The sequence below is a fragment of the Aythya ferina genome (genome assembly GCF_964211825.1).
Source record: "Aythya ferina genome assembly, chromosome: 15".
Taxonomy (NCBI): Eukaryota; Metazoa; Chordata; class Aves; order Anseriformes; family Anatidae; genus Aythya; species Aythya ferina.
The window spans coordinates 12106457-12125984 of NC_140314.1; the positions used below are offsets into that span (position 1 = coordinate 12106457).

Below are 19528 nucleotides of genomic sequence, written 5' to 3' on the forward strand. Positions count from 1 at the left end.
GGCTGCTGTTGTTTTGATGCTGGACTTCAATGTTCTGTAAATGCAACAACAGCCAGCGTTTTGTTTCAGACATTACTAGGTACTGTTGTGCTGCTTTCCACAGGAGATTTAAGTTCAGATCTAGCTCAGTCTTGAAAGGATTTGAAAGGGTCGTTTTTGTCCATCTAATAATAAATGGCTAATATCATAGAATCATTCAGGGTTGGAAAAGACCTCTAAGATCACCCAGTCCAACTTTAACCTCGTACTGAAGTCCACCACTAAACCATGGTACTGAGCTCTAAATCTGCACATTTCTTGAAGACCTCCAGGGATGGTGACTCAACCACTTCCCTGAGCAGCCTGTTCCAATGCTGCACAACTCTTTCAGTAAAGAAATTTCTCCTAATATCAAGCCTAAACCTCCCCTGGTGCAACTTGAGGCCATTTCCACTCCTCTTATCACTTGGTGAATGAACACCAGTAAGAAGGAATGCTCTTCTGTTCCAGATGTCTTGGAGTAGCAACTACTAAAATTCTCCTGCCTACCTCTGCTCATCTCTAGTGTTTCAAAGGAGCTTGGGGTGTTTTTGATTTTTATCCCAGAGTTTGTGCAGGCCTACCAGACACTTCAGTGGAGTCCAGCAGACTTTGTTCCTAGGCTCTTCCTGTTTCTGTAATGCCCAGGTCTGCCTCCCAGCTCCCATCTCTAACATCTTTCTAACTTGGTGCAGTAGCATGTTCAACTCATCTGCCAGCCACCTTGGCCTCTAGGCTGAGATTGAGAGCAAAACCAGTCTGTTAGGGCTTTGTGTATGCTCACCGTGGTACCTGTGGGGTTTCTTCTCCTGGGACATCCCACCAGAAGATCCCTTCCCACCCACCTCTGGGTACAGTGAACCACTTTGCATAAGCAGCAGAAGCCCTGGTTGTTAGCACATGTCTCAAACACTGACATGGCATTTCCAGAGGAGATCTGTAAATTGGTTTAGGGGTGATGTTGGGGTGAAAGCATTGTTCTGCCTGGCAGGTTTGATGTTTATGGTATCAGTCCCCTCACTTCAATTCTACTTTGTTCATAGGCATTTGGCCAGTCCTTCCTGCAGCCTGACATTCACCTATTCAAGCAGAATCTCTTCTACTTGGAGACACTCAACACCAAGCAGAAGCTGTACCACAAGGTAGGTCCGAGTTGACCAGTGCCATTCTGAGACTTGCGCAGCAGGGAATTAAATCACAGTGAAGGAAGCTGTGCTAGGCAAGGTGCAGTTAAAGGCTAGGGCTTCCCAGTCCAAGGGGGCTGGAAGCTGCTTTGTGATAGTGGGAAATTGTCTTTCAAACAGTTCACAAACTGATGGTCAGGGTCTGGGGGCTTGTTTACTGCATCCTTTGCTGTGATTACGATGAGGATGTTGCTGGTCAGAGTGGCACTGCCACCTCCCTGATACTGCTGCGCTGGGCACAGGAGGGATCCCAACATTTGCTAGTCAAAGCAAGCCTTGTGACCATGAAGGAAGGCAAAGAACACACAGTAATGGGGCGATTTGTCTGAGGGAGTAAAATTGGTGGACCAAGTAGATCATCACTGAGACAGTGGCAGTGTCTCTGCATCATTCTTGCCTGGGGCAGCAGCAGGGTGTTCAGCATTTGCAGTTGGATCACCGTAAGGTGGTTGTCCATTGCTGTCAGGTAGGATCCAGCCTCCAAACCCTCTAATTTAGGCTTGTTAGCGGCTGTCATGAAGAATTCGAGTTGCAGTCCAGGTTCTAACCCTTCTGGTTAGCCTGTGAAGGCAGAGCTTTCAGGTTTGCATCTGTGGTCGCAACTCAAGGACAGTCCATCATGTTAACAGCTGCCTGTTGCAGACTTTCAGGCAGGCAGCTAGCCAGATTCCCTAGGAACTCTGGCCGCTTTCAGGAGCGCTGGGCAGGGCTAATGTTGGCAGGGACTTAAATGGGCTTTGATGCAGTTTCCTAAAATGCCAATGTTTAAAACTTGAACTGGATGTGAGGTAAGCGTGGCCAAATTGACAGTTAATTTCGAAGCAGATATCCATCTAGTTTGTTGTAGCCATTTGTGCTTCTGGCATGGCTCAGACTGGAAAATGGTCTCTGTGCTCACAAGAGCTTGCAGAGCTCACTGGTAGCTCAGAAGCTGCTGGTGTTGGAGTGACCCGATGCAGCCATGGTCTGACCTCTGAAGTTTGCGCTTCTGAGGCTGCTGCTCTGGTGCCTCTAGTGGGAGGAGGGCTGCTGGTGTGAAGTTGCCTAACTGTGTCCTCCTCTCGCTGTGCAGAAGATCTTCCGGACAACCATGCTGTTCCAGTTCGTGAATGTGCTCCTTCAGGTGCTTGTCCACAAGTCGCACGACCTGTTGCAGGAGGAGATCGGCATTGCCACCTATAACATGGCCTCAGTGGACTTTGATGGCTTCTACTCAGCCTTTCTCCCTGAGTTCCTGGCCAGTTGTGATGGTGTGGACTCGAACCAGAAAAACGTGCTGGGAAGGAACTTCAAAATGGACCGGGTAAGAAGGGGAGGTGCTGCAGAGGAGTGCAAATGTTCCCTGGATGGGCAATGTTCTCGTTGAGTGTGCTGGTAGACAGCCACAGGCTTCTCAGAGCAGTGGCTTGAGGCAGTCAGTACCCCTTTTGTTGCAAACATTTCCACAGGCAGCAATGCCTAGCCTAGGATTTTTCATGCTGGGTAGGGAAGTTGCCATCTCATCTCTTGGACTGCCTTATTCTGTGGGAATTGGGGAATATGTTCCCTAGGGGGGAGTAGGCTGACATTTGCTAGAGTGGGACCTTCAGATCCTTGCCAAAATCTTGCTGCAGCTGCTAGCCAGATGTTTGAGGGTTACAAGTGACGACAACAATGGAGTAGCTGCAAGTGAGGGAGGCTGTAAGTTCCCTGCAGAACATCATGGCAGAGCGGCCAGCTCGTGGTTTCAATCTGCTGAAGCTTGGTTGTCTGCTTGCTGCTTCTCCCATGGGAGTTGTTGGGGATTCGAGACCGGGTTTAAGGGTAGGAGAGGAGCTTTGAGAGGATTGTTGAACTCCTAGTAGGCGACTGCTCTTCAGGAAAACCAGCCCTTGTCAGGGGTTTGCGGGACACAGGAGCCTTGGCAGGAGCACACAGAACAGTTGCCGCTGCAGATGGTGGTGTCGTGACTGTTCGTGTTGTGCCTGAGTGCACTGCGAGGAGCCCGTGCCACGAACACAGCCTGGTTCTCTGCAGTCAGCTCCCTGGAGCTGCCCCGGAGCAGTGTCTGTTCCCTCTACGTAGGTTGCAGAAACTCAGGTTTCCTGGGCTCAGACACTGGAGGAAGTAGTCTGCTAATCTCTTGTATGAAAACACACGTGGGTGTTTGGCCCTCCCGGTGCCTTTCTGTTCTCTGCTGGCTTACGGTGCTCGTGGGTACAGTTATTGCTGCATTACAACGTGCTGTTTGATCTCTTCCAGGATCTGCCGTCGTTTACCCAGAATGTGCACAGACTGGTGAATGACCTGCGCTACTACAGACTCTGCAATGACAGTTTGCCCCCTGGAACTGTGAAACTATAGTTACTGCACTGGACTCGTGTTTTGATCACTGTAGGGAACGGATCCGTGTTTCGTTTTGCCACCACCTTCTCTCCTCCCTGGTTTTGTCAGTACTGCAGGACACGGTGTCTTGCAGGTGGGCACATCTTCTTGGATTCATGCACCACGCTTCCTCCTTCCCTCCCAGCCCAAAGGCCCCCAGCTGGAGTCAGCACTGTCTGCAGGATGTGTCTTAACGCCCAACCGCAGGGCATCTCAGCTGTACGGAGAGTCCTCTCGCCGGGGTTTTGTTCGACTAACGTAGCACTTTGTTGCGTCTGGAGATATCTGTGGAGTTGTCTTGAGAGATCTTGTGCGTATCAATCATGAGGCAGAAGCGCCAAAGACTACTTCAGACATTCGTACCTTCGTGTCATTCCACCTTCCTGCCCCTGCCCAGCTCTCGGAGGAGGAGACTTGTGATGTTGGGACTGTTTTGGCACTTCTGTCACTCCCTTTGTTTTTTAAATTGCCTTGAAAACCTCCCTGCTGTTTGTGGGGATTAGAGACATTTTGTTTTTTTTAAACGTTTTCTCATCATTCCATTGTGATACTAAAACAACATGCTTAATGGAAATAAAGTGCTTACTTTGTTGTTTTAAGTAACTTCTAATTTATTTCAGTTTCCAGGCAGGCCTGCCACCAAGCCCTTCTGCAGCAAGGCGTGTTTCATGCTGCAGGCAGGGATCTGCAGCCCCTACCTGCGGTGGAGCCAGAGGACTCCTGCAGGAAGAAAATCCTGCTCAAGAAAAAAAAAAAAGCTCAAGAGCTGCCCGCAGGAAGAAAATCTCCTGATGCCAGGAGGGTTGTGTCGCAGGATGCCTGAGCTGAAGGCCAGCAGCTGGCCAGTGACCTGGCACTGGAGCATAAGGCTAAAATCCCAGTCCCCGTTCAAACTGGACTGGATTTTATGGGGCTTGTGAAGCCTCTGATCATGCAGCTGGGAGCCACTTGTCCCTGCGGTGCTCTCATCAGGTAGCCAGAGCAGAGCATTAAAATGGTTTTACTCCTCTGCTGTTTTTTCTTTGCAGCTCCAAGGGCAGGTTCAGCCAGGGCTGCGTGGTGGGAATAGCTCCTGTCCTTGTGCAGTTGTTCAGATCAGTGTTTTCTCCCCAAAACGTTCACAGACGTGGACAGGAAGTGAGATGGCCGCGTGTGGGCAGCTGGAAGCTCTCGGGGGGGAGGCAAAACATGGGGAGCACTCACTCCACAGTTCCTTTAGTTCTGTTAAAGCCATTTTGCAATGCCCATGTTGGCTGTTGGGAGATGTTTGGATAACCTGTGTACAGATGGAGCCATGCGCCCAGGCTGCCTGCACTGGGGCTGGTTTGTGTGTGGGCTTTGTACCCTGCAGTGAGCGGCTGGGAAGATGCAGGTGAACCAAATCCCACCTGCTTGGAGACGTGTGCCCCCAGGCCCTGTAACAGGAGGCTGTGAACATTTGCAGAAGTCCTCAAGGGGGGTGTGAAGAGCAGCCCAGTGAGGTTAACGGAGGTCTGCAGTGCTGCTACAGTACCGGAGAGGTTTTGTGCATCCTCTCACTGCTTCTGAAAGTCCTCTTGTGGAGAAACTTGGGGAGGGCATGGCTGCTGCTTGTCCTGCTGGAGCTCTGTGGGTTCGGGTGTTCCTGCAGTCCCTGTAGGTCCCTGCTGCAAGCTGGGGCTGCGGTGGGAAGGGGCAGCGGGGGCTTCGCTCTGCTCCCAGCACGGTGCTCTGGGCTGCTGCTTCTTTCTTGCAAAACCTTTTGGATCGTGGCTGTTTGCTGACAGAGGGTGAAAGTGCGTGTTTTTCCCCGGCTGGGCAACTGATCAAGGGCAGCAGCTGGAAGGGAGCCAAAGCCCAGGTTGGAACCTGTGAGCCCCTCTGCTAAAAACTGCTGCTCCTCTGCTGGTCACCTTAAGTGCTTGGTCCAACTTCCACACTGCTCTGTGGATAAAGACAAAAATGCCCCCTCCTTGCCTCTAGCAGCATGCTGGGGTTGAGGTTCAGTGAGAGGTGGATCCCCTGTCCCCCAGCTCCCCTACCGCTGTCCCTGCTTTAGCGAGGTGCTGAGGAGCTGCTGCTGTCCCCGTGTGTCCCAAAGGCAGCGGGCTGTGGGGCTGGCATCCAGCTGTGCTGTCTCATTGCCCCCGTTCCCCAGGGTGAGGGCAGGGTGGCAGGGGAGCACCCGGCCCTATGTGTTGGGTGCTTGCTGAGTAAATACCACGGTAAATGTCTGCGTGTATCTGCATTAATCTTACCCAAAGCATCTCCTTCCTCTGTGCCAGAGCAAGGGGGAACAAGAGCGAGGGGATACAAGAGCAAGGGGATTCCAGGATGAGGCTCCCAGACGGCTTCCCATGGGGCTGCCAGCTCTCATGGGCGCATCAGGGGGTGCTTTGGGTGCGCTGGGTGTAGAGGGACCTCAGCGGGGGCTGCCCCTATAACCCCCTCAATGTGTGCTGGGGGCTGCCCCAGGCTTTGCAGCTCTCCTGAGCCCTTTGCAGTGCTTGCTTCGTGCCTCTGCTCCCTGCAGGTCCCAGGACAGGGCCCCTGCGAGGGGGGGGCTCCCTGCGGCGGCTGCTTTAAGGGGAGGGCCGGGAGGGCCGAGCCGGCCCCTGCCGGGCGTTTAAAGCCTCCAGCCGGGCTGCCGAGGCCAACTCCGAGCCGCCCGCCCCAGCCATGGGCTCCCTGGGGCGCTGCCTGGCCCGGGGCCTGCTGCGGGGGCAGCTCGGCCTCTGCCTCGGGCCCCCCCGCTGCTACGGCTCCGGTGAGACCCGGCCCCGGCCAGCCCCAGGGCCCCCGACCCCGTCCCTTTCCCCCCCAACCACCCCGTCCCTTCCCCACCCTGCCCCCGGGGACCCCGTCCCCTCCTGGTGCCCCCCGGCTTGGTGCTGGGGGCTCCTGACCCCGACCCGTGGGTGCTGAGCCTGGGGCTGGTGGTGGCTCCCCTGGTGTCCCCAGGGCCAGCTCGGGGCTGTCCTGCTCTGCCCTTGGGGGACAGGCATGGAGCGTCCCCTATAACCTCGGGGCTTGCTTGGCTTCGCATCCCCTTTTGCTTTCCTGGCTCCTGCCTCGCTGCAGCGGGATGCTCGCTGCCCCTGCGGCCTCGTGCCCTCCTCGCCCTGCTCCTGCCTGCGCCTTCCCCTACTGCATGGCTCCAGCAAGGGCTGAGGGTGACGCTGACAGCCATGCCAGTCCCTGCCACCAGCTGAAACTGGGGTGAGCCCATCCCACATTGGGATCAAGCGGTGCTGGACGCGTCCCCAGCGCTCATCACAGCATCGCTGCACGTCCCTTGGGCTTATAGTTGCATCCACCCAGGCACTGCTGATGGAGGGGACATTGCAGGGCCCACGGCGACAGGGATAGGAAAGGGGACAAGGCTGAGTTTGTGGGAGCAGTGGGGTGGCCGTGGCTCAGCGTCCCCGTGCCCCCCATAGCCCCCCCGGAGCTGCGGGAGCAGACGCTGGTGCTGGTGAAGCCGGACGCAGTGCAGCGGCGGCTGGTGGGCGATGTCATCCGGCGCTTCGAGCGGCGCGGGTTCAAGCTGGTGGCCATGAAGCTGCTCCAGGTACCCGTCCCTACGCTGTGCCCCCCCGGGGAACCCCACACTGCGGGGATGGACGTGGGTGGCACCCACCGGGTGTCCCCGCCGTCACCCCGCGGTGCTGTCAGGCGGACCGGGGCCTCCTGGACAAGCACTACCAGCAGCTACGGCAGAAGCCCTTCTACCCCGCGCTCCTCTCCTACATGACCTCGGGGCCGCTGGTGGCCATGGTGAGCACCCAGCCCTCGTCCCCCCCTCGGCCTTTTTGGGGCCGTGGAGCTCAGGCGCCCCCCGTCCCGCAGGTGTGGGAGGGCTACAACGTGGTGCGCTCCACGCGGGCCATGGTGGGGGACACCAACTCGGCACAGGCGGCGGCGGGGACCATCCGGGGGGACTTCAGCATGCACGTCAGCAGGTAGGGGGGGGCGTGTGGGGACGGGGACGGCACGGGACCCCCGCGGCCACGTCCCCGTCCCCATCCCCGCACAGGAACGTGGTGCACGCCAGCGACTCGGTGGAGACGGCGCTGCGGGAGATCGGCTTCTGGTTCCAGCGGGACGAGCTGGTGGCCTGGGAGAGCAGCGACCGCGACTACACCTACGGGCCCTAGGGACGGCCACCAGGACGCTGCCTCCCCCCATCCCCATCCCATTAAAACCCAGTGCCTCCAGCATGGCTCTGCTCTGGTCAATTCTATCGTGGGGCATGGGGATGTCATGGGGAAGCTCTGGGGGCACCAGGATGACCCCGCAGCGTGCTGAATGGCAGTGGGGTGGCAATGGCCGACACTGGGATGGCACTGGAAGTCACTGGGCGTTAGTGGGAAGCTCTGGAAGGTGTTGAGATGCTGCCAAGAAGTGCTGGGTGGCTCTGGTGGCAACGGGTGGCGCTGAGCTGTCAGCGGGAGGCAGCGGGGTGACACTGGGGTGCAGGGACACGGCACTGGGACAGCTCTGGAGGTTACTGGGACAGTGCTGGGGGGGCACTGGGGACAGCGTGAGGCTCAGCGGGGCACTGGGAGGGACTGGAGGGGACTGGGAGGGCGGGAGCGGGGGCTCTGAGAGGCACTGGGAGGGGCTGGGCCGTCACTGGGAGCACTGGGACAGAGGCACTGGGAAGGGCCGGGCCGTCACTGGGAGGCACTGGGAGCACTGGGACAGGGGCACTGGGAGCACTGGGCGGCGCTGTGGGCCCCCGCTCCAGCCCCGCTCCGTTGCCAGGCGACGCCCGCCCGCGGGCGCATGCTCCGAGACTGGGACTGGCGGGCCGTGGCACGGCAAAAAAAAACTACAACTCCCGGCATGCCCCGCGGGGAGCCGCCCACACCACACCCGCAGTGCGGGAAACGACAACTCCCGGAACTACAACTCCCAGCAGGCTTTGCGGCGGGAGAGAACTACATCTCCCGGCAGGCCGCGGGGCTGGGGGGCAGAGCGGGGCCGTGAGGGGCCGCCATGGCGCAGGGCGCCGCCGCCTCCCGGCCGCCGGGGGACGTGGAGGCCGACGAGTGCCTGCGGGAATACCGGCACCTCTGCAGCCCCGACATCCTGGCGTGAGTGAGCGCCCGGCGGGCCGGGGGCGGCCCCGGGGCACGGCTCTGACCCCCCCGCCCCGCTCCGTGTTCCCCTCCCTTGTAGGGGCCAGGTGGCCTTCATCACCGGCGGCGGCTCCGGCATCGGCTTCCGCATCGCCGAGATCTTCATGAGGTGAGATCGCCGTGAGACCCCCGCCTTGTGTCCCCTGACCCGCCCTATATCCCTGGACCCCCCCCTTTAGTCGCCTGACCCCGCCTTGTGTCCCCTGACCACCGCCCTTTATCCCCCCGACCCCCTCTTGTGTCTCCCGACCCCCCCTTTAGTCCCTTGACCCCCCTCTTTAGCCCCCTGATGCCCCCCTTTGTATCCCCTGACCCCCCCCTTGTGTCCCCTGACCTCCTGTTAAGTCCCCTGACTCCCTTTCGTGTTCCCCGACCCCCCCTTTATCCCCCTGACCCCCCCCCTTTAGTCCCTTGACACCCCTCGTGTCCCCCGACTCCCTCCCTTGTGTCCCCCGACCCCCCCTTGTGTCCCCTGACCCCCTCTTTATTCCCCCGCCCCCCCCCCAGCCACCTCTCCCTTCTGTTCCAGGCACGGCTGCCGCACTGTCATCGCCAGCAGGAGCCTGCAGCGGGTGTCGGAGGTGAGTGCAGGGCACAGGGAGAGCCACGGACCCTACAGACCCACCCGGGTGCCCTGCGTGGGGCTGGGGGCAGCCCGGGGGGCAGGGGGCTGGTTGCAGCTCCTCTTCCTCCCCACTGGCTCCTGAGCTGCCTCAGCTGGGAGTGAGCTGTGCAGTTGCTGCGTGTTTCACTGAAACACAGCAAAGATTCACATCGGGACTTAGGAGTTAGCTGGTGTGAGCCTCCCGGAGGTGGTTAGTGCCATCATTTCACATCCCCTCGTGCTCATATGCCAGAAAACAAGCTGCAGAGCTCAGAAACTTCAGTGCTGAGGGAACGGAGCCTGCTGAGCGCACGGGGACTGCTTTCCCAGGGTCTTGACCCTCAGTGGATGTGCTTGGCAGCTGGGGCTCTAAACTTCTCAGAGAACAGCCCGACGAGGCCATGCAGGTACTCAGGACGTTGCTGGGTGTTGTGCGGGGCTCTGGCTGAGTCCTACCCCGTGCTCCACGTCCTGGGCTGCTGGGGAGAGGCGAGCTCCTTGCAGGAGGGGCTCCAGGCAGCTGCTGGGAAGCAGAGCTGCCCCTTCTGCCTCGCAGACAGAGCCCCTGGTGCCTGCTGGTCAGCATTTGCCCTTTTACCTCCCGATGTTTTGGATCTAAAGGTTGCTTTTGTCAGAACCCCGCTGGGGTCCGACCTTTGTACTCGCCCTGCAGAGATCTGGCTCGGGACGCGCTGTGTGCAATCACCGGGGAGGTTGCTGGGCTTAGTGAGTCCTGGGGCAAAACGTGCAGGAGCTTTCCCTGGCTCCCCCAGCTTCCCCGCACTGGGGCAGGGCTCTCCCCTGCCCCAGGGTTGTGTTTTTTTGTTCTAAACACGCTGGCTGTGCTGGCTGGTGGGGTGCAGCCGGTTCTAGGAGGGGATGTGGCACGTGTCCGTGCGGGCAGTGCCTGTGTTTGCTGTGCACTGCGAGGGCTGGGTCTGACCCTCTCTGAAGAGCAGAGTCCTGGAAAGAATCGCGCTTCTCCTTCCTTCCAGGCCTCAAAAAAGCTGGTGGCAGCCACGGGGCAGCAATGCCTGCCCCTGGCCGTAGACGTCAGGCAGCCTCAAACCATCGTGGCCGCGGTGGACGAGGCGCTGAGAGAGTTCAAGCGCGTCGACATCCTGGTTAACGGTGAGCTGCTGGGGCTGGGGAGGGGAAGGCTGGCACAGAGCGTGCCAGGGAGGGTGTTCTGCACATGGGCTGCGTCTGCTGCCTCTGCCTTGCGCTGCTGTGCTCTGGGAGCAGCCAAGCAGTGATGGTACGAGGCACAGAGGGGATGCTCCCAGAGCACTGCGCCCCCAGAAGTCCCTGAGCTGCCTGATGTTTCCTGGCCCTGTGCTGACCGAGCCCCCGCCTTGTTCCTAGGTGCTGCGGGGAATTTCCTGTGCCCAGCCAGCGCCCTGTCCTTCAACGCCTTCAAAACCGTGATGGATATCGACACGCTGGGCACCTTCAACACCTCCAAAGTCCTCTTTGAGAAATATTTCCGGGTAAGTGGCTTCTGGTAAGCGGGGAAGTTGCACAAACCCACTTGGGAGACGCTCAGGGAAGCGTACCAGGCTCTGTACACGCAGGGCTGCGCCGTCCTCAAACCCACCCTGCTCAAATCCCATTCCCTTTTGGGGACTGCAGCCCCCGTGCGGGAAGCAGGAGCCGTGCTCCCGATCCTGCCAGTCCCCAGCCACGGGGCTTCGACTTGAGCAGCACCTTCCTGTGCTCTGCCACCTTCCTGGGAAGAAGTAAATCTTCTGCCCCTCTGCTTTCCCCTGGCTGTCACCTGCGCCTCCGACCTCTCAGTGAGGCCCGGGGGTGTGTTAGCAGCACGGAGGTGGCTGTGCCCTCCCTCCGAGCCCCCTGTGCTGCCCCCTGACTAACACCACATCTTCTTTCCCTCCCCAGGACCACGGTGGGGTCATCGTTAACATCACGGCCACCCTGGGCTACCGAGGGCAGGCTCTCCAGGTGCACGCCGGCACTGCCAAGGCCGCTATAGGTACCTGAACCTCCCCGCTGGGGCTCTGCAAGCTGCCTGGGGCCAGTAAGGAAGCTGCTTCTCCCTGGATAGCAGGGTGGGAAAATCTCTTTGTGGGGGGGTGGATAAGAAGCGGTGTGGGTGCTTTTAGGGCTGACGTGTTTGGGTTTGGGGTGAGGCTCTTCTCTCACCTGGGCGTGTTCTTCCAGGGCCCTTTGCTCTTGGCCGGTCTCCCCGGCTTTTTGTCCCCACGACAGCTGCAGGAATGGCTTTGTTCTCCGTGCCTCATCCCTCTTGTGCTCTTTCCAGACGCCATGACCCGTCACCTTGCTGTGGAGTGGGGTCCCAACAACATCCGAGTCAACAGCCTGGCGCCGGGCCCCGTCACGGGCACCGAGGGCTTCCGCCGCCTGGGTAAGGCCCCAGGGCTGCTGCCTCTGCCCGCAAGGGGAACGCCAAAGCCCACCCGTGCCACACAGCTCACGGGGCTGCCAGATGGAGTGGGGATGGCCGAGAGGTCCCGTGCGTGTGGCTGACCCCTTTCTCCCATCGCTCAGGTGGAAAATTTGCCGAAGAATCCAGGCGGTTTGACACCATCCCCCTTCACCGCGCGGGGAACAAGACGGAGATCGCCCACAGCGCCCTGTACCTGGCGAGCCCCCTCTCCTCCTACGTGACGGGCACCACCCTGGTGGTGGACGGCGGGAGCTGGCTCACCTCTGCCAACGACTTCCCCGCCTTGCTGGGTATTGCTTCATCCTCTGCTAAGCTCTAGGTGACGTGCCTTTCCCCCTCGCTGGGATTAGGGCAGGGCTCCTGGCACAAAAACCCTCTTGCCCCGTGGCGCAGAGGCACGGCTGCCGCACCGGCGGGCGTCCTGCTGCCTTTTTCACCTGCCTTGGTCCTGTTCTGATGAACTCTGCCCCTGCTGAGGCTGCTGCCGTGCAGGCTGGGGGCGCTGGGCTCAAACTGGGGGCGCTGGGCTCGAGCAGCGGGCTCTGAGCGCTCCCCAGCACCAGGACCGCAGGAGATGCCACACGGCGTGCCAGGTCCATGGCTGTGAGCTGCCACGCAGCGTGAGGAGCCTGGGGGAGGACAAAAATTGCTGTTTTTTCCCCTCCAAGCCCGTGGGTGACGTGGTTTCTTCTTCCTGTTGGGGGATGCTCCTTGGGGGGTCTCCAAGTGTCCCCCAAAGCAGGACAGCGCTCGGCTCCTGGCAGCCCCTGCAGTCCCTTTCTTCCTTGCTGGGGACCAGGGTTGTTTTTTTTTTTGGGGAGGGGGCTCTCCTTTCCCACCCGCCTCCTCCTGCTGTCCTCCCAACCTCCCCGCTCTCTTGCAGATTTCTGGGCTGCGGGAGCGAACCCAAATCCCTGACGGACGGCCTGGGACCGACCCACGGACAGAACCCGACCCAACGCTGCTGCCCCGCGACGTCTCGGGTGGCTGCGAGCACCGGGGGTGCTGCTGGGGGCACGGGCTCAGCCTCGGCGCTCTCGGGGGCACACTGGGAGCGAATCCCAGCGGGTTTGGGGTCGCCCCGAGCCCTGTGGGGCTGTCCCGGAGCTGGGCTGCGAGCGGGTTGCTCCTTCCCCCAAACCCCCAATAAAGGATTTCTCTGCGGAGCCCTGTCTTCTCCTCCTCTGTGCACCCCTGGGGGCTGAGCCGTGCTGGGCATCCCCCCGAGCAGGCAGGGGTGGCCCCGGGGGTGCCCCGCTGCCCTTTGACGTTTTGGGATTTGGGGTTTTGGGATTTGGGGTTTTGGTGGTTTTTAACCTAAATCCTTTCTCCTAGCCCTAGGTTTATCCCAGCCCTCTCCAGCTGCCGGGCGGTGCTCACACTCCTCCTCCCGCCTCCTGGCCGAGGGAGCTGGGCTGGTCTTTTGGGGCGAAAAAAGGCCGATTCGGGGCCGAGACTGCAGGCGGGCGTCGTGCTGCGGCCCCACGTGCGCGCGCGGCCCCTTTAAGGCCGGCCGGGAGCCGGGGCGGGCGGGGACGCGAAACCACCGGATGACGTCACCGCCCGGCCGGCCGCTGCGGCGCTGGGATAAATCCCGCGGTTCTCCGCCGCCTGCCCCGGCTGCGGCGGCGCGGGCGGGCGCACGGAGGCGGGGCCGGGCCGGGCCGGGCCGTAGCGAGCGGAGCCGCCCCGGGGAGGGCGGGGGGGACCCGGAGCCGCCTCGCACAAAGCCGGGAGCGGGCGGAGCCGCCGGCAGCGCGGAGCTCCCGGCCGCGATGTGAGGGGGGCGATGGCCGCGGGGCATGGCCGAGCTGCGGGGAGCCGCCGGGCACGGGCAGGGGCAGGGGCAGGGGCAGGGGCAGGGGCAGGCAGCAGCCGGGCGGAGGCGGCCGCGGGGTGAGCATGGAGCCGCCAACGGGGGACCGGGACCGCCCCGGGCTGCGGGGGGACGAGCCGGAGCCGGAGCCGGGGCTGGAACCGGAATCGGAACCGGAATCAGAGCCAGAACCGGAGCTGGAGCTGGATGCGGAGCCAGAACCGGGAGTGGAACCGGAGCCAGAACCGGAATTGGAGCTGGAACCGGAGCCAGAACCTGAGCTGGAACCGGAGCTAGAACTGGAACCAGAACCAGGAGCGGAACCGGATCCAGAACCGGAGCCAGAACTGGAGCTGGTGCTGGAACCGGAGCCAGAACTGGAGCTGGAACCGGAGCCGGATCCAGAACCGGAGCCGGGAGCAGCCCCCTGGGCACCTGAGCCCACCGCGGGGACGCCGCCGTGGGCAGCCCCGGAGCAGAGCCCGGGGGGCAGCCCCGAGGCCTCCCCTCGCCTCCGCCCCGTCTTTGACGCCCTCGACCGCGATGGCGACGGCTTCGTGCGGGTGGAGGAGTTCGTCCAGTTCGCCACGGCCTACGGGGCCGAGCAGGTGAGGCCGGGGCGCTCCCGGGGCCGCGGAGGTCCCCCCAAAATGGGGGCCGCCTGCCGGGTCCTGGGCTCCCTTTACACCTCGCTCGAGGCCCCACGAGGTGTGGGGTGGCCGTGACCGGTCCTCAAGGAGCCCCGGGGGGCAGTGAAGGCTGCACCCACCTCGCTGCCACCCCGGTGGGCACGGAGAGGACCGGGAGAAGCCGGCGGCCCCACTGCTGCAGGGAGCCAGCACCTCCCATCCTCATCCTACAGGAATAAACCACCCGGGTCCAGCCCTCGGCGTCTCCATCACGCCAGGCCCCCCGAAATCCCACCTGGGCGCCACGCTGGGCACGGGGCTGCTCGCTTATCGCAGGCCTGATGGTCCTCAATATGCTTTTTTTTTCCTTTTTTTCCCCTTCTTTCTGCTGCTTTGCAGCGCGGTGAGCCGGCGTTCCCCTGCAGCAGCTCAGCCGCGGTGTAATCGGAGGCTGCCTGGTGTGACCCAAAATGGAGAGAGCTCCCGCAGCTCGCCCGGGGATGGGGATGAATTTGCGGCGGCTCTGTACGTCGGCCCGTGCTGCTGCTGCTGCCACAAAGCCTTGAGTAAAATAGATTTATTTAAGGCGTGCAGGCAGCCTCGGGAAGCCGCTGTGTGCTCAGCCAGGAGCCGGGCTTTGCTCCTCTAGCCGGAGCTGCCGGGCGTGCACCGAAGTGCCATGACAAAGCAAATTATCACGTGTGAAGGAGGGCTTGGTGGCAGAGGGGCTTTTTCTTCCTCCTCGTGGTGAAAACCTCTCCCGGGAAGAGCCGGGAGGCATCTCTCAAAGGCAAGGCCTCTGCGAAGAGGGGCTGCGGAACTTCTTGGGCAGGTCCCCGCTGAGGGGCTGTGAGGGGCACGGTGCTGGCAGCCCCCTGCCGTGATAACAGGCGGTGTCAGGAGCCTTATCTCGTCTTATCTCGCCTCGCTGCAGCTCCCCGCAGCCCCCAGAGCTGCTGCAGGTGGGGAAGCAGAAGCAGGCGCTGGGTTCCCGTTGGTGTGAGCTGCCTGCACCCCGTGCAGGCTTGTGGACCCCTTGTCACTGCCACCTTTTGTCACCACTGTGGGGCACGGGGGGATGTGATGGGTGGCTTTCGGGGCACAGAGCTGCCCTCTGGCCCCGCTCGGCCTCTGGTGCTGCAGGAATTGTGCTGGCACTTCAAAGGGGTGAAAACGTGGCTGTGAAGGGCTTTGAGGTGTAGCCCGGAGGAGTGTCTGAAGCCCTTAAGGTCAGTCCCAAACCGAGCAGGGTGTCCGGGGAGGTTCCCTCTGCTGGAAGCTGCTGCCCTGGCTTAGCGGGGGTCTGGTGCCGGCTGTCCCTTTGCAGCCCCTCGTTCCTTCCCCCGGAGCTAGCAGTGATGCTGTCCATGGCCCAATGCTGCTGGGCCAAGGCAGCGGGCACCCCGGGGAGCGCAGCCCGGCACCTCGGGCCAGGACAGAAGCAAGGAGGTGCGCTGCAGGAGCAGCCGGGGGCGGCAGTGGGGTCTGCGAGCTCTCAGGAGCTGTGTGGAGCAATGAAGGACGGGGCTCGGGGTGAGCTTCTTGACCCGTTTTGTTCCAAGGAGTTGGAGCTGAGGCCACCGAGGGGTCCTCCGAGACACGGAGATCCAGCTCAGGTGGAAGCAAAAGGATGGGAACATCCACGGGTGGGCGAAAAGCTGTTAAGATGATGGAAAACCTGCGGGAACTGTAAGAAGTCGAGGTGCAAGCGAGGGCTGTGTCTATGGCTGGAACTGGGAAGCTCCTGGGGGGCTGGCGGCTCGGGAGGGTTTTGGAGGGGAGCAGCAGGAGCTGAGGAGCAGCGAATTCCCATCCTGGAGCTACCAGGAGCTACCAGGAGCCCGCTGCTTCCTCCTGCTGCCCGCCCGCACGGGGGGGACGCGTGGAAGGTGCGCACGGGGCGGCGGCGGTGGAACAAGCTGCTAAATTTAAGCGCGGTAAGTCATCGCGGCCGGCTGAATCATCCGGGACTCGCGCAGGGCCGGAGGGTTACGGAGCCACACGCACGCGGTGCCAGGAGCTGGGGAGCTGAGGGAAACACCAGGGGCATCGATGGGCCGCCGAGCTCAGTGCTGGCTGATTGCTTGGCTGGAACAATTAATAGCTAAACGCCACGGAATAAATGGCCGTTGGGCTCTTTCCTTTGCAAGACGACACGGCCTGAGATTATTTTATCTCTGCCTGATGATATCTGCATAGGAAAAGTGTGCAGGGAAGGGGGTTGCTTGGTTGGTTGCTTGTTGGCTGTTGGCGAAGGCTGTTTTTGCTCCGTGGCCGTGGAACCGGCAGCATTTTGGGCTCGCCGAGATGAAGGCAGGGGAAGCTGCGGGCTGCCCTCCTCCAGGTCTGAGGGGCTGGGGCTCGGGGCAGCTCCTGGGGTGTGTGTGGGGAGGGTGCTGTGGTCCCAGCACAGGGTGTGCCCTTGGGTGTCCGTGCCCGGGGGCTGAGAGTGAGGTGTAAAGGTCTGGAGGCCGGCTGGGCTCTCCAGCAGCGCCGTGCTTTTGTCTCCTTCCCCTCCCCGTTACCGCCGCTCGCAGCCGCTTTGTTCTCCCCGGCAGCAGGAGGGATTTCTGCTGGCTGGGACCCGGGGCAGGGCAGGGGACAGGGGACGGGTCCCACAGCCAGGCACTGGGACGTGCCGGGCATCGGGGTGTGCGCGTGGGCACTGGCTTTGTCAGTGCAGGGTCGTGTAGGGGAGGAGGAGAAACGAGCGTTTGTAACGCATGGGGAGACGCTGTCCTGCTGGCATCCTGGTATTTTTTATTTTTCTTTTTGGTTTTGATCTGGAAGAGGATTGGAGGTGGAGAAGCCTCCTGCACCACACGAGCCCCCCGCTTCTGCTCAATTACGAGGAGTCCCCAGGGTTTGCCCAGCTGATTTCTGCATCGCTCCCGGCACTGGGGCATCTTCGCCTTCCGTGCCCTGGCAGATCTTTGGCCTCTTTTTCTCGACGATCAGCTCAGGCTCCGTCTCAGCGTGCTCTTTTACTTTCCTTTTAATATTTACATCCTTCAGATGCCTGTCCTTGACTACCAGCCTTCCTCTGCCCCCACGCCAGCTGATCCCTAAGCCAAGCTCTCCGTGTTTAGCTTTTAACTTTAGCTTTTAACCTTCCCTGCGTGCTGCTTTCTGGAGCTTTTTGCCGGGTGTGCTGAGCTTTTCTGACCTCCCACCTCCTCGTGGTGCTCACAGCGGGCAGCACTGTGGGGTCTGGCTGTGGAGGAGCTCAGGTAAAAGCCCCCATAGCCCTGCAGCCCTCAGGGAAGCCCGGTTCTGTTTTCTCTCAAGCTGCAGGCTCCAGCACGGTGAATCCAGGCTCGCTTCCCTTGCTCCCCTCCGATGGATCCCTCGGGCATGGTGCATGGCCCCGGGTTAAGGCGCTTCGGCGCGGTGCTGTCCTGGAGGTGCTGTCAGTGCCTCCGGTCCCAAACATCCTCCCTGACCCCTCCGTCTTCTCCCACTGTGAAATCTGCTATTTTGGAACCCCGTCGTGAGGAAACTTAAGTTTATTTTTCCCCCCTCTGGTCTCTGAAGTTTCTTACGCCCTTTGAGCAGAGGAAATGCTGGCTTCGCCTCCGGAGAGGCTTCTGCGAGCACCTAGCATGGATTTGCAGAGCACGGAAGTGTGAGTGAAGCTGAGATTGCTTCCAGCTGTGCTGCTGCACCTCTCGCAGGCTGTCATTGGGGCTCGGTTTTGGGGTCTGTGGAGTGGGAGCTGCTGCGGGTGCGGGACCGGCGTGAGCTTCCCCCGGGCGGTCACACTCACGGATGTGTGCTCAGGGAGGGAGCAGATCTCAAATACTCTGCCTGCCTTGATCAATGGCCCAGTCCTTCACCGTGGAGGTTCGTGGCCAAGCTCCCGCTCGCTGGTTCGGGTGTGAGCTCTGCTCACCTCGGGTACGGGGCCGATTTGGCCGTCCCTGCCCTGTCCCCGCTCAGAGGCAGCGGCGCTGACAGCCCGGCAGCGCCCTGCGGGACCTGAGGCCGTGAGGTTTCTCCTTCCCCATCCCAGCGGGAGAGGCTTCCAAGCCAAAATATTCCTTGCAGCATGGCTGGGGCGAGGTGGCTCCCAGTTAGCTGAGAGTGGGATTTGCAGATCTCTTTGATACCTGTTTCGTGCTCGCCTTTGTGGCCCTAATGGGATTGATGCCTTCCCCGGGCTGGCGGGCCCACGAATGCTGAAAGGCGCCGTGTGGCTGTGGTGGTGACTCGAGCCCAGCTCCCAGCTTGGTTGAGAAACCTTTCTTATTCCTCCTTTCACCTTCGGGCTGAGAGCACAGCTGCTGCTGCACAGACCGTCAATTCCTCCTTTTAATTACCGCTCCTGATGAAAGCCCTCGGACGCGTTCCTCTGCCCGCTGGGGGCACCTCTCCCCAAGAAGAGGTGCTGCTCCCTGAACGGATGCTGGAGGCTGACAGGGGAAAGGCTTCCTCCCCGCGGGGAGCAGCATGTGTTTTGGGCTGTAACAACGTTGAATTGGGGTCATCACAACCACCCGGGCTGAGGCTGAGGCTGCAGCAGGACGCAGTCTGTGCTCTCTGAGTCATTCTGACCCGCTGCTGCTTCCAGATATAAACACTTCCCCGGCTTCAGAGTTGCTTCTCTCATTGTGTAACTCGGTGTAGCCAGTAATTGATACTTGTTACAACAATTGCCTACGTAATTTCTTTCCATTTTACTCCCGTTTTGACTTTCGCTTGCTGCTCGTCCTCAGATGAGCTTTGCTTGGAGCCCAGCAGCATCCCCTCACCCCCTGCCCCCAAACAGCTTTTGGTTTTGCAAAACAACGCCTTGCTTTTAGGCTGTGCTCGGCGGCTTCTCCCCAAAGACCATCTGGTTTCCAGCTCCGGGCTGCAGGTAGGGTGTCCCCACTGCCCTGCGAGGAGCCGTGCCTTCCCTGTCCCTTCCTGCAGGTGGGTCCGGGCAGCTGCAGGGTGCTGGGCTGTGCTCGTGGTGTTCGGTGTGCCTGCTGACACAGTGAGTTTGGCCTCGGGGAATCGTGTAGTTTGTACTCCCAACAGCTCCCATGTGCTGAAAGCGTTTCCTTCTCCGACTGCACCCTGTTTTGGCACAGCACTAGGTGTGCGGGGTGCTCCTGGCGCTGCTTTTCCCCCCGCAAGGCAGTGATTCCCTGTTGGGTGCTCAAGTCCCCCTGTCCAGCAGTCCCCCACAGCTCCTTTCAGTCCTCGTTTGCCTTTCTGAGAGCTCCACATCCCTCGCTCCCCTTTCACATCGATGCTCCCCAGGACGCGTACGCCCGCAGCGGAGCCGCGCAGTGATGCTGCTGCTGGCAGCATGGCCCCCATGGCCCACGGGGTGCTGCCAAAGGCTGATGTTTGAGCTATTTTTGCGTCTCCAGAG

General features: G+C 60.9%; 4 protein-coding genes across 8 annotated transcripts in view; all 4 read left to right on the forward strand.

The window, feature by feature from the left end:
• Positions 1-4165, forward strand: part of XPO6 (exportin 6) — a 52562-nt gene extending 48397 nt beyond the window's left edge. For all 3 annotated transcript variants that reach the window (XM_084536333.1, XM_084536334.1, XM_084536335.1), the window contains 3 exons: positions 1062-1160; positions 2275-2505; positions 3444-4165. In XM_084536333.1, coding sequence (XP_084392459.1) covers positions 1062-1160; positions 2275-2505; positions 3444-3545 — 432 coding nt within the window. In that variant the 3' untranslated portion in view covers positions 3546-4165. The remainder of the gene's footprint in view (positions 1-1061; positions 1161-2274; positions 2506-3443) is intronic.
• A 2010-nt stretch (positions 4166-6175) lies between these two features.
• Positions 6176-7762, forward strand: LOC311445308 (nucleoside diphosphate kinase, mitochondrial-like). Its single transcript, XM_084537283.1, has 5 exons — positions 6176-6312; positions 6986-7116; positions 7221-7322; positions 7395-7507; positions 7582-7762. The coding sequence occupies exons 1-5, from the start codon at positions 6225-6227 to the stop codon at positions 7700-7702; spliced, it is 555 nt and encodes a 184-aa protein (XP_084393409.1). The 5' UTR covers positions 6176-6224; the 3' UTR covers positions 7703-7762.
• A 732-nt stretch (positions 7763-8494) lies between these two features.
• DECR2 (2,4-dienoyl-CoA reductase 2) lies at positions 8495-12887 on the forward strand. 2 transcript variants are annotated; one of them, XM_084537427.1, is made up of 9 exons: positions 8495-8644; positions 8730-8798; positions 9219-9270; positions 10289-10424; positions 10659-10783; positions 11193-11286; positions 11575-11679; positions 11823-12011; positions 12605-12887. In XM_084537427.1, the coding sequence occupies exons 1-9, from the start codon at positions 8547-8549 to the stop codon at positions 12637-12639; spliced, it is 903 nt and encodes a 300-aa protein (XP_084393553.1). In that variant the 5' UTR covers positions 8495-8546; the 3' UTR covers positions 12640-12887. The 2 variants fall into 2 exon arrangements, with proteins under 2 accessions (XP_084393553.1, XP_084393554.1); XM_084537428.1 differs by having other exon boundaries at positions 8496-8644; positions 11823-12040.
• Positions 12888-13602: 715 nt separating this feature from the next.
• RAB11FIP3 (RAB11 family interacting protein 3) overlaps positions 13603-19528 on the forward strand; it is a 64197-nt gene continuing 58271 nt past the window's right edge. The window contains exon 1 of one of the 2 annotated variants that reach the window (XM_084537429.1): positions 13603-14145. In XM_084537429.1, coding sequence (XP_084393555.1) covers positions 13624-14145 — 522 coding nt within the window. In that variant the 5' untranslated portion in view covers positions 13603-13623. The remainder of the gene's footprint in view (positions 14146-19528) is intronic. The other variant, XM_084537430.1, reaches the window with a different exon arrangement.